At 38.0% G+C, this 12,841-nt stretch overlaps 1 protein-coding gene across 1 annotated transcript; it reads right to left on the reverse strand.

Moving 5' to 3' along the window:
* Positions 1 to 1,726: 1,726 nt before the first annotated feature.
* Positions 1,727 to 7,259, reverse strand: LOC110941188 (aspartic proteinase-like protein 1). Its single transcript, XM_022182801.2, has 10 exons — positions 6,797 to 7,259; positions 5,976 to 6,093; positions 5,191 to 5,432; positions 4,874 to 5,101; positions 4,256 to 4,394; positions 4,106 to 4,176; positions 3,907 to 4,006; positions 3,153 to 3,216; positions 2,714 to 2,785; positions 1,727 to 2,060 (listed from the first exon to the last, which is right to left on the reverse strand). Exons 1-10 carry the CDS (start codon positions 7,051 to 7,053, stop codon positions 1,858 to 1,860), a joined length of 1,494 nt encoding a protein of 497 aa, XP_022038493.1. The 5' UTR covers positions 7,054 to 7,259; the 3' UTR covers positions 1,727 to 1,857.
* Positions 7,260 to 12,841: the final 5,582 nt, after the last annotated feature.

Raw genomic sequence — 12,841 nt, forward strand, 5'->3', positions numbered from 1 at the left:
TAGTGGAGAGTATGTAGTTTTCGTATAGAAATTTTTGGATATATACGTTTTCGACCACCCGTTTTATAGAAAATTTTTGGTATATACGTTTTTGACCCCCAGGTCGGAAATCTCAAGTTTCGCCAGTGTCCAACATATCTATTACTACCTCCGTCCCATTAAAAGTGTCCTATTTTGAATTTTCAAAGTCTTTATTTATAAACTTTGACTTTAATTATATATTTTTTGTGTTATATAAAACTTGATGAAAATTAACCCAATAAAAACACTTGTATAACACACTCAAATCATATAACTTTCATCAAGTATTATCTAACACAAACAAAATTATTTAAGGTTAAAGTTTATAAATAAAGACTTTGAAAATTCAAAATATGACACTTTTAATGGGACGGAGGGAGTATTATTTTGTAAGAATGACATTTGACAAAACTCTGCAACTTGTAACCCAACTTTGTCTATAAATAGAAAGTCATGAAAAACTTTACATCCTAAACTCTCTAACTTGTAACCCAACTTTGTCTATGAATAGAAATAGAAGTCATGAAAAACTTTACATCCTAAACTCTCCATTCTATCAAATCAATATTTTTTTTTTCTTCTTAAAAAAAATACTCCTCAACAAAATTTCAAACATCTAGTGAAGCACCAAAATTCACCTCCAAGACGACCATAGACAACCACCAAGGTATTTTCTAATTAAACTTATGATTTTTACCATTACATAATAAAGTTGAACTTAAAAATATATATGTTAAAAGGTTACTCGTGTTGACGAAATCCGATGTAACCCAGTTAAAATCTACCTGGTTCTGTTAAATCTGATGTAACTTTGTTAATATCTAATGAAATCTGATGTAACTCAGTTAAAATCTAACAAGTTCTTTTAAATTAGATGTAACTCTGTTAAATCTAATGAGTTCTGATACAACCCAGTTAAAATATGAGTTATGTTAAAATCTGATGTAACCCAATTAAAAAATAACTAGTCCAGTTAAATCCTAATGCTATTAAAGTTCAAATCTGACGAGTCCAATAGTTCTAAGTTAAATATGATAAGTTAAAATATGAGATGGGTTCCAACCTCTTAACTTCTAATACTTTCTTTGTAGAATTCTCTCAAAACAATTTTGTAAAAGTAGTGACAATGTTAACCTTAGTCAAAACTTGTGTTTATGGTTAATAGAACTTCAATTCTCATTCCATTTAATGCTAAACTTGGATTTACTACCATTACAAATAATTGAATATTTCATTAATTTAGTATTTAAATAAAATTTAGTATGCTACATTCTATCCTTGAGTCGGATCTTTATGCCCTACCCTCACTTTGTTTAATCTCAAATTCTTTATTTCTATTGCAAAATGAGCTAGGTGTCCGTGAGAACAAGTTGCACTTATTTCGGTGCGTCTATTAAATATTAACACAATGGGACATGTACTACTTGTTTGCATTTCCCCTAAGTGGTAGTGAGGAAGGGGAGTTATGTCGAACCTCCTCGAGCCTCGGCCATAGAAGATATGGGCACATGTCCTCAATGTTGCTGGACCATTGACATCCACAAGTCTATTCATCCGAAACATGAGTTGGGTTTCGGAAAAGAACTTTCCCAAGTCCACTTCTGTCTTAGCATACCCCTCGTTGCAACAATGATAAAAAAAAAACAACCGTGAAGGAGTCGCGCTCCTAACCAATCAAGCTTCAAGTGAATATGTAATGAACATAAGAGTGCAAACTTAGACCAAGCACCATCCTTTCTTTCATATATTTACATGAAGCATTTTAGAACAAAACATATCCAGAAACAAACAAACAAGGGAAGTCTTACTCCTAAAAGCTATAAGGAAGAGTGATATTTACACCATAGTTGATGAAATAAGTAACAACAATAGTAAACAAGATGAATTCAACATGAAAGCAGCTGAGGGTGTCCTACCAGCAACAGCAGGTCCAACCGCATGAGTGTTAGGTGGGGCCCTCTGTTGCTCAGTTGTCGTCGGTAGTGAAATTGGCGAGCTGGCATTACTTCCTATCGTGTCTCCGCCCCTAAGTGGTTGACCTAAGAATCAAAACATTATTTATAACCATGTCTTTCAAGGATCAACAGTTTTTTTTCGACTAACGTTTCTGGTAAGAAATTTGGCTGACATGTCATATAACTAAGCGTCTGGAAAGTTGGACAACGGGTCAAAAAAAGTAAACTTTTAGGGTGGGTCGGGCCCAGCCTATAAACACCTTGTTTTTTTCTTTTCTTTAATTATAGGAATAAAACTAAGGTTTCAACTATAATTCAAAAACTATATTATTACAACGATAATCTTGTTTTTTAATGAAATGGTTTAATGCATTATGAAAACATTTTGGCTTTCACTTTAACCAACCTTTCATAAATCCCATATAGCTCGACAGAGGCAAAGTGTGACCCAAAGTAATCCGTACAAGGGTCAAAAACTGATTCGTACAAGGGTCAAATATGACATCTTTTATCTAATATCGAAACTTCTTGTCAAGCCTTGGTAGTTTTGGTTTATCAAATCAACATATGGTGATAGAGAATTTCATTTTATGGTAAAAGGAGTATCCTCAAGTGAATAATGGTCTTAAAAAAAGTTTGATATAGACCACTATACCCACCAAAGCTAATAAATTTGACAAAAGGTGGTTAACAGTTGACATCAACTGTCTGTAAAAAGAAGTGGTTGATATACTCACATCTTGAGTGTGACCATCCGAGTGTAAGATTTTCCCTATCAAAAACCAACCGATATCCTGTCATGAAGTTCTCTGCACATATGAAAAGGGAAGCATTCTACATTATTAAAAAGAAATCATGAACTCAACAACCAATTTACTTAAGCGGGTTAAATCCACAAAATTAGCTAAAAGGGTTTGAATCGTTCAAACGAATTGAAACTCGTGCAAAGTCATTTTTAATGAACACAACCTCCTAAGATGTTTTTTATTAGAGTTTTAGATTCTTGTTGTAATAATATTGCTTTCGCAATAAACTTATTTCAAAAGTGGATAAAAAGGTGTTTGTGGGTCAACCCGATCTATCTGATAGATAGTTTACAACCTTCACTAAATACTGGATGTTTGAATTAGTTTGAAAAAACAATGAGCAAACAAAAGGAAGACTAAGAATGCTTACGTCCAATAAGTCCCATTTCAGTAGGCGATGACTGTATAGCTAAACAAACTCCAACAATTCCTCCCTGCAATTCAACAAAAGGGCACAAAAAACATTATGATCTTCAAACAACAAATGCAAGTGCTACTTCGTAAAACCATAAGTGCGACAAATTGGGCCTGTACAGGGCCCAAAATCCAATAGTGCCTGCATTGTAAGTTTGTAACAATATGTTCAGAAATGTAGTCCACCCCTTCCTAGTCTAAATTCCGTTTGTTTCTTTTTTACTGAAGCGATAACACGGGCTTAAATCATAGTCCAGTTACTTTTTTTCTGTTTGGCTGACCATCTGTTAGTCCAACTTTTTTGTTTTGTTTATTTGCTTAAAGGAACAGCCAGTCAAAGGTGGCAAAAAAACATCATATCATTGAATCCTTAACGAGATGAAATTACGTTAGTTCTAATCAGCCAAAAAGAAAACCAACTTTTAATCATAAGTTCATAAAATCTATTGAACCTTTTTAGGCACATTTAACTTCTGTTGTTCAAGTGATCTAATTTGTAGAAAAATGTTTCTAAATAAGTACTCATTGTTCTAGTAATTAAATGACTCATAACGGATTGAAAAGATAATGTTACTTAACAAACATAAAGGTGATTACTCCTGTTACTTTTTGGAACGCTTATTTCAACAATTAGTTGGTAACCGAAGCTGATAATTGTGAAAATCTCACATTAAAACAAGTAAACAACAATAACCTTTTAGAACACTAACCTGACTGTCATTCACAACAAAAAGTGGATCGCGGACCAAAAAGGTGTTGTTCACTGATAACTTAATAGTCACTGATGGAGTTTCTAGCAGTTCTTGAGAACTGTTTGGCACCAAAATCACCATGAATACGCAAAAAAGAATCATAAAAATTAAAATACAAAAAAAGTAAATAAAAAAATGTTATTTCCTTTTCAAATACCTGGACTTGTAACAGTGGTCAAATGGCACACCGTCAAAAGTTATCTTTGTGGCATGTGCTTGTCTGTCAAACTATGAGAATAGAGAATGCAAACGGTCAGGTTTTAGAACTTTCCGGATGTAATAAAGAATCTAGATGATGAAGGCTTACTTCTTCAACAACAGCTTTATATATTCCATCTGGAAGAAGAGTAAAAGATGTTCCACTATCAAATTGAGCTTTGAAGCTTGTCTGATCAAGACAATTAGTACCGATACAGAAGTTCTCTACTCCAATTATGTAGGTAATGCTGCATGACAATGTCAATTTTTTTATAACATTTATAAAAAAGGGTGTTTGGGTTTACAATTCGAAGCTAATTATCTTATTATTATGACTCGGTCTTTTTAATTAGTTTTTAATATTTGAGTGAACATATTCTGTTTTTGATTATCTCGCTAAACAATCAGTTTCGCACTACCTACAACTAAACTGATTATCAAGTGGTAGAACAACAATTACCTAAATACCTAATTATCCTACTTATACTCCAATGTGACGGCGAATCTAATTTTTTTCACTAGGATCTTTTTTGGTCATTCTATGTGATAAATTCTTGGCTAATCAAAATTCCCAAACACTACCTCCCACGGCCCTTTTTAGTACATCTGATTTATCCAATAAAATACCCACTTTCAAAAGACACTGAAAATACCCTAAGCTTTACATCCCAGAATATTAAAAAGGATAAAAGAAAAAAGTGCATTAAACCGTGTTGACAATCCTTACTATTTTCCATCTTTTGGCAGAAATGGAGTTGTTCTTTGAGTAGATGGTCCTTGATCCCCAAAATATATATTCCCAGAACCTGACTCGCCAAAACACAAAGAGAAACTGTTTCTTGTGACTCCGGATTTGGCAAGAAAGCTTGGAACCGAGACCTCACTAAGTCCAAGACCCAATAGACCATCAGGAGCTATACCATCCAGGTAACCACCACTCTGCTTCTTACCACATCTGCATTTAATAACTACTAATAATATCCATAAAGGGAAAACGACATCTGGAGGGAATAAAAAATGACAAAGATCAAGTAAAGAATATACCCTATGATAACTGGAGCCCTTACATAGGTGTTAGATCCATTAACACTATCTGCTGCAAGATGCAGTATGTCTTCAACTAATGATCCAGAACTGGATGTAGCTGTTGAGGCATAGTTAACAGTGTACGGGCATGGCTGTCTCGGGTTTTTGCATGTGGAACCCAACTCACACAACTCATGGCTACATGTTATGGTTTTGCTTGTGCTTGAGTGGGATGGATTGTATTCATTCTCATCATTGTCCTGCATAATAGATGCCCCAAATACCAGGGAGCACCTGCAAATCAATCAATTTGAATAAGCGCTAAAACTGTAGCCAAGTTTTTTTTTCTAGACCTCATCGGTATCTAATACTAAATCTCCAGGAGGTGGAGTCTATTAGCTGTGCGGAAGAGATAATTGGCCACACACCCACACAGAAGGCATTATCTAAATTGTTAGATGTGCAGGTGAACTAATAAATGAAAATACCATTTTTTGGTAGGGTTCTTAATAGTAACAGATATGAATGTATGTAACAACAAGCATTATGACAAACACGAACAGTTATCAACCAATAACTTTACCTTCAATAAAGATTCTACAACAATATACGATTTAAAATGTAACTTCCATAACAATATATAGATATTTAAGTCATTGTTTTAAAGAAATGTAAATATTAAAAGGTTAAACAAAAGCCGTACCAGGTAAATAAAACACAATAAACTCACAAAGGTAAGGCACCCCCAGTGTAAAGACAAAAGGAAAATTAAGGCTGGTATTTTGACTACCATAGTATCTTACTGAAAGTTTAGCACACTGCACACAGTCACATGGAAGCCAGAGAAGATCACTTCCGGTATCAAGTGCAACAAGGAAAGAAACACTTGGCACCCCTACAGCAATATAAGTATAATGTAACCTGTGACAAATAACAACTTAGTCAACATAACTGGCAGGAACTATAACAAGATCACAATTAGAAATGGTTCAGCGTGTTAAGATTGACTAAAATGCACACTTTGCAGGAAACACAGGATTTTCTCGACCGTTGACTTAAAATAACCACAGGGACATAAGATAAAGATAGTCATCTTTTACAACCAAACCAAAAATCCAGTCAACAAAAATTCTAAACCAAACCATTGGTTTTTCAGTTAATCAATACTTTGTTAACTGGTTGACTAAAAAGGACAACACAGTGCACGAGGCTGCCGCATGCGCGGGTCCAGGGGAGTGTCAGGCCAAATCGAGCTAACGTACACACCCTTACCCTGCATTTCTGCAAGAGGCTATTTTCACTACCCAAACCCTAGACCTCCCGGTCACATGGCAGCAAGTAACCTTTGACTTAAAATTATCACACTAACACGGGATAATCATCTATTACAAAGCAGAAGTAAGTAACCTACACCAGAGAAAATCTATCAACAAAAAATCTAAACGAAACCATCTGCTTTCCGGTTATTTCAGTTACAGTTTGGTTAATAGAGTTAATTATACCCTAGCCCTAGCAAAAAACGGAAGTTCCTTAAACCTCATATTCCTAACTATACGCATTAATCCTCTACTATACATACAAATCATTCAAAACATAAACAAGCAAAAAAGTAAGAAAACTTAACCATCCATAGTCATTTCCGCCGGAAATCGTCTTGCTACCAGCAGACGGAAACAGTAACTGATGCTGCGAGCCTACGTTCATCTTCTGCCTCTGAACATCAACATCCGTATCCATAAGAGCTCTCATTTCGTCAGAAAAGCGGTGAATCAGTCTGGAAGAGAACATGAGCTCCGATTGTAGGGACAAAGTGCATTGAGTTAAGAGAACAAGTGCCGCCATGGATAGAGCAAGTAGAAGAGATGGAGCTACTTCTTCCATGGCGAGTGAATCGAAGAAGTAATTGTGAGTTTGCAATGCGGTGAGAGGAGAGATCTAGGGTTTGGTGTGTGAAATGACGAATGAGAGGGAGTGAGAGATTGATTTGCAGTGGTGACAGAAAGAAAGAGAAAGTAAAGCTAAAATAGAATAGAAAGAGAGGTGCAGTGGGAAGAAATGTTAAAAACAGGAGATATCATATCATCATTTCATTATATTATTATTGTTATGCCTACAATTGTGACTTTGTGGTATTATTCTATTGGCTATTAAGGTGGTGTTTTTTTTTTTTTTTTTTTTGCCAGAAGCACTTCTGGCCACTTATGTCTGCGTCGCGTAGACGCGGGCAGACGGTTGGATGTTGCAGCTTGTTTGTTTTTTCGCAGACCTTTCATTAAAAAAGATCTGCGAGACCTCTTCACCACGCAGACAATGACCCATGTCTTCTTGGAACCTCTTCTTGGCACAGACCTCTTCTTCCCTGCCACCACCTCCACCACCACATCCCTGCCACCACCGCCACCACCTCCACCACCACATCCCTGCCACCACCGCCACCACCACATCCCTGCCATAACCACCGTCACCAACACCCACCTTCCATCACACCCCACCTGCAACCACCATCCACCTGCCACAACCCCCACCTACTCCCGCCGGCCACCACCACAACTACCGTCACCACTATCCACCTGCCACCACAACCTCCATGAAAACCCCTCAAATCCAAAAACCCACTCAAAATCCCCAACTTACCTGTTTTAAGAAGAAACAACCACCACAATCTTCTCGCGTCTTTCACGCCGCCGTGCGCCGGAGAAGAAGGAGATAGGTGTGCCTGAGAAGGAGATGGCGGTGGTGGTGACAGACTGTAGAGAGAGAGTTCAAGGCTAGGGTTTGCGGTGGTGGTGATGAAGGCAGAGAGAGAGAGATCGAGTGAGGAGAGAGAGATCTGTGAGAGGAGAGAGAGACGGTGAAGGGCGGTGGTGTAGTGGTGACGACGGTGGTTGTGTAAGGCGGTGGTGCTTGGTGGTGGTGAGGAAGGCAGAGAGAGAGCAGAGGTGTATGTGTGTGTTTGTGTGTGTTATGTGTATGAAGATCTTTTTATATAAAAAAAACAAACCATCTTCTCCTTGCAGACTGCAGACATTTGGTCCACCTCTTCTCCTGCAGATGCCTGCAGATGTGGTCCGCAGACTGCAGACCTTTTCCCGCAGAAAAAACAAACAGCACCTAAGTGTTGTCACCCTTAATTATCATTTTGACGTCTGTCATCCTCAACTTAACACTTAGTGTGTTCTGTCAGCACGTTGTTAACTAATCATTAACTTTTGATCTTGTTACTATACTTTTGGGGTGTCCTAAGATCCCTAAAACCTTCATAAGATCCCTATGACACCCTAAAAGTATAGTACCAAGATCAAAAGTTAGCGATCAGTTAACGATGTGAATACAGAACATACTAAGTGTTAAGTTGGGGTGACGGGCGCCAAAGTCATAGTTGGGGGTGGTCTGGTTAATAGTTAGAGGTGATAAAATCCAATAACCCTTTTCTTTTCTTGTTTGTTTATTTTTTATGCCGTCTATGTTGTATGATTTTCTAAAAATAATAAAATATTGTTGGTACATATATATGTTGATAAGAGATCATGTAAAAATAATAAAATCATGTTGGTACATATATATGTTGATAAGAGATCATGTACAAGAGAATAATTTTGTACGAAGTGTAGGAGAAGATCATGACCATAAATTTGTTTTGCTCAATTTAAGGAGGGAAGGGTATGATGATTTTTTATCCTTTCAACTAAGTTACTCGTTAATTTTCAAACGGCTATAACTTTTTTATACGTTAATATTTTTTTTTAAATTACATCGTATTAATGAGCATTTCATTCTCTTTAATTCGAGCAGCCTATTGCTATAGTATTCTTAAAAATAATTTACAGGACTTTAAATACCCATTACATGATTATGTGATTTTGAATACCCAATATCCATTACGTGATTTTGAATACTCGGTATCCATTACGTGATTTTGAATACCCGGTGCATGACTACGTGATTTTTTAACACCCCTTACGTGATTACACGTTCAACATAAATCATTACGCATTCAATGTAAATTCATTATGTGATTACACATTTAATATGATTTATTATAATTAATGTTAATACAATTATGCTTATTACATGATCACACATTCAATAATAAGAACTTGATTGTTTATGCTTTATTACGTGGTTAAATCCCTAATATAGATGCTATAAACAGTCGATTCCATAGTTATTACCAATCAGATAGAACAGCACATCCTGTTTTAGAAACGGTTCAGAGGACTTACCTTGCTAGCTTGTAGTTATTGAGTCTTCAGATAATTAAGTCTCTTGTATATCTATAGTCCTGGTTCTAAGTCTTTTGATAAATAAGCATCTAATTTATCAGAGTACAATGCATAAGTGTAAAAACCGAATCAAACTTTAACGACAATCACGAGATCAAAACCTCAACATAGTTAACAAAGTATAGCCTTATTCAGGCAACACTTTGGCATACAGGGTATCGTTTCAGTGATGAGGGTTTAGTACACTTTCTACGGAGCAAAGTTTCGAGGTTTAGGGGTTCTGGTATTAGAACCATAGAACGAGAGAGTGAGAGAAAGAGATTGAGAAATCGAATATGAGCAGTTTGGAATGCCCAAGAACTGCTCTATTTATAGCTGAATTTTGACGTTGTCGCGTCACGCGACCGGCTCCACACTCCATTGTCACGTCACGCGGCTGGGTGTGCTAGAGCTTAGGTGGCATGAGTCACCCCTATAGGTCTGCCACGTGACGACACGTGGCAACACGTGACATCCGGGGAATCTGGACCCGCCACGCTACGCGACGATCCTTAAGGATCTCGTCACGTCACGCGACGATGACCAAAACTTGATTTTCTCTTTTTTCGTGCTGGTTCTCGTCGTACGTGTTCAGAGTTTCGATTGCGGGTTTATTTGGGACATTTGGATTTTATTGACTAGAAGACTCGGGATGTTACATATTAATCAAGATCAACAATCAACAAGAGCAAAGCGTAACAAGTTCACCAAATCATCAAGTGAAATTGTGACAACTCGTACTTCGAACCTGTATTTGTATTGTGTATAACGTATGTGAACGTGCTTTGATTTTATGTGTTCGGAGTTATTAAATGCTATTATGTGCAATGTGTTTTACAAGTATGTTTAATGGCCCAATCGCACAATGGTTAGACATTGTTAAACCGAACCGCACAAGCCATTGGGCTTCACACTTGCACGCGGACCTTAGGGCAGCCCATGTAAGGGCCGGCCCACCCCCTTATACCGTGTAAACACTTAGGGACTTGATCCTTTTCTCATTTGTTACACAACACAAGAAAACACACACAACCCTACCTCTCATTCTCTCTCTCGTCTCCTCTTAGAACCGGCCGAGACTTTCCTTGTTCATCCTACAATTCGGATCCTACAATTCGGTAAGTGTCTCATTAATGGCTAGTACTATAAGTGATGTTGTTGTTGTTGTTGTTTGTTGAGGTGTTATAGCTAGTCGACTTATATGTGTTTTGCAATAATAATCGGATTGTTGATATATGAAACTGAATGTTGTTAATCGGTTAACATGTACGGTTATGATAATATTAATCCATTGTTATGTTCGGCTGTGATATGTTTCGGATTGCTGTAATCGGATATGATTGTTGTTGATGTTCATAAATCGGCTCATATGTTTGGTTAGGGTTCATGTATGATGTTCTTCGGTTTGATTTATGATGATCATATGATTAAGTGGTACGAATATTGTCATTGTTCATGATGTCGTGAATTAGGGTTCATACGGATTTAGTGTTAAAAATCCTGTTTAATCGATGGTTTGCTAGTTGAATAATAGGAATTGTGTTAATTGATTTAATGATAATTCTGGTAACAATTGAATGTTGTAACCGATCTGCTTGAAATCAGGAAAACTGTTACACTTGGTTGCGACACAGATTGCGAGTCGAGACCCCATGATCCCGACTCGAGACCACAACAGCATGAACCGTAACCACGGTTGCGAGTCCCGTTGTGACTCGTAACCAGACCATGATGAACCGAGATCACCATTGCGACTCGTAACCAGCTGTTGCGACTCGTAATCTCCGGTTGCGACTCGAGATCGCCGGTTGCGACTCGAGACGAGTTAATGCACGTACACTGTTTGGGCCTTCACTGTCACGGGCCCAATCAATTGGGCCCAACGATTGGATTTGTGGACTGTTTGCTATTGGACTAGTGTGCGTTTACTATTTGGGGTGAATGTTAATTGGGCCGGGTTATGTTGGGCCAAGATTAACACGCACAAGTGTGCTCTTGACTGCTAGTTGGACTGCTTATCTGTTTGGGCCGATTACTTGGACTCGTTACATGATTTGAATTGCTGATACGTGTACATGTTTGCCATGAATATACGTGCTATATACGAACCTGACTTATGTAATAACCATGATAGGACGTGGTTGACCATTTACTAGCTTAACTGTACTTTTTGTGTATCTGCCGAGCAAACCAAGATGAGTTCACACAGCCAAGGCATGGGATTCCCGGGTTGGGAATTGGGTTGGATATGTTGATATTGAAAGAGTTACTCGTACTTACGCATTCTCTAGACTATAGACCATCGTCCTCAGGTTAGTCAGGACACGTTACGTAAAGCCTACGTAACCCAGTATTTGCCATTTGTCTCCCGGGTCGGGAGGACACGTTACGTAAAGCCTACGTAACCCAATACCATCCACTGGCTTCCGGGTCGGAAGGCCACGCTGCGTAAAGCCTACGTAGCCCCCACGCGTACCATGTCCTCGGGGAAGGGCACGTCACGTAAAGCCTACGCGACCCTGTACGTATTCCTGTTCTCGGTAAAGAATAACACATGGTCGGAAGTTAGTCTAGTAAGTACCGTTAATGAGAAGCCCTCATTAGCCAGGATAAACATGGGAAGCCCCCACCAGTAATATGAACACAAGGTTTGGGAAGCCCCCACCTTTAGTACACACTAGTATGGGAAGCCCCCACTAGCTATACTTATGCACTATGTTATGAACTTACTTTCTGTGAACTCGCTCAACTAGTTTGTTGATTATTTGTTGCATGCCTTGCAGGACCTTAGGTACATTATGGAGCTTGCACAGGGAGGAGCAGGGCGTTGTGGGATACGGATCATGAACTTATTCTGAACTTATAACTATTTTGAGATTACATACTATGCTTCCGCTATTTAAACAATGTTTGGTTTTGAAACATCAATCATGTCATGATGATTTACATTAATTACTTTTATTATTAAATGCTATGTTTGATATGATTGATGGCTTGATCCTGGTCAGTCACGCTCCCAAGCGGTAGTACTCCGCGGGTGGATTTTGGGGGTGTGACAGATTGGTATCAGAGCCATTGGTTATAGAGAACTTGGTTTTAATATGGGGAACACGTTTTTATTAAAACCAGACTATAACCAGAACAGTGCTCTCAACGATCCACAACGACGCTTCGCTCCACGTGCAAGACTCGACATCCTAGGTAATAAGGTTTATGTTTATTGCCTGTTTGCTAGAACTGTTTAGAACTTTGCTCGCATTACGTTTAGATACACATAATACTATAGCATGAGAATCCCTACGTGCTTACACTTTTCTGTCATCGCCCTATTCGCGAACTATTCTTACCTATGCTATTTGTTACAATGAAGATCATGTCTGGACGAATCAACATGACACAAGCCCAGC

Source organism: Helianthus annuus, chromosome 9 (assembly GCF_002127325.2).
Source record: "Helianthus annuus cultivar XRQ/B chromosome 9, HanXRQr2.0-SUNRISE, whole genome shotgun sequence".
NCBI classification, from domain to species: Eukaryota; Viridiplantae; Streptophyta; class Magnoliopsida; order Asterales; family Asteraceae; genus Helianthus; species Helianthus annuus.

What these genes read in the sequence shown, in the direction of transcription:
- LOC110941188 (XM_022182801.2), bottom strand. Translation starts at nt 7,053, where the DNA reads ATGGAAGAAGTAGCTCCATCTCTTCTACTTGCTCTATCCATGGCGGCA. An exon ending in TGCAGTGTGCTAAACTTTCA is followed by an intron (nt 5,433 to 5,975) that starts GTAAGATACTAT and finishes TCTATTATGCAG; the next exon opens with GACAATGATGAGAATGAATA. An exon ending in ATAAAGCTGTTGTTGAAGAA is followed by an intron (nt 4,177 to 4,255) that starts GTAAGCCTTCAT and finishes CTATTCTCATAG; the next exon opens with TTTGACAGACAAGCACATGC.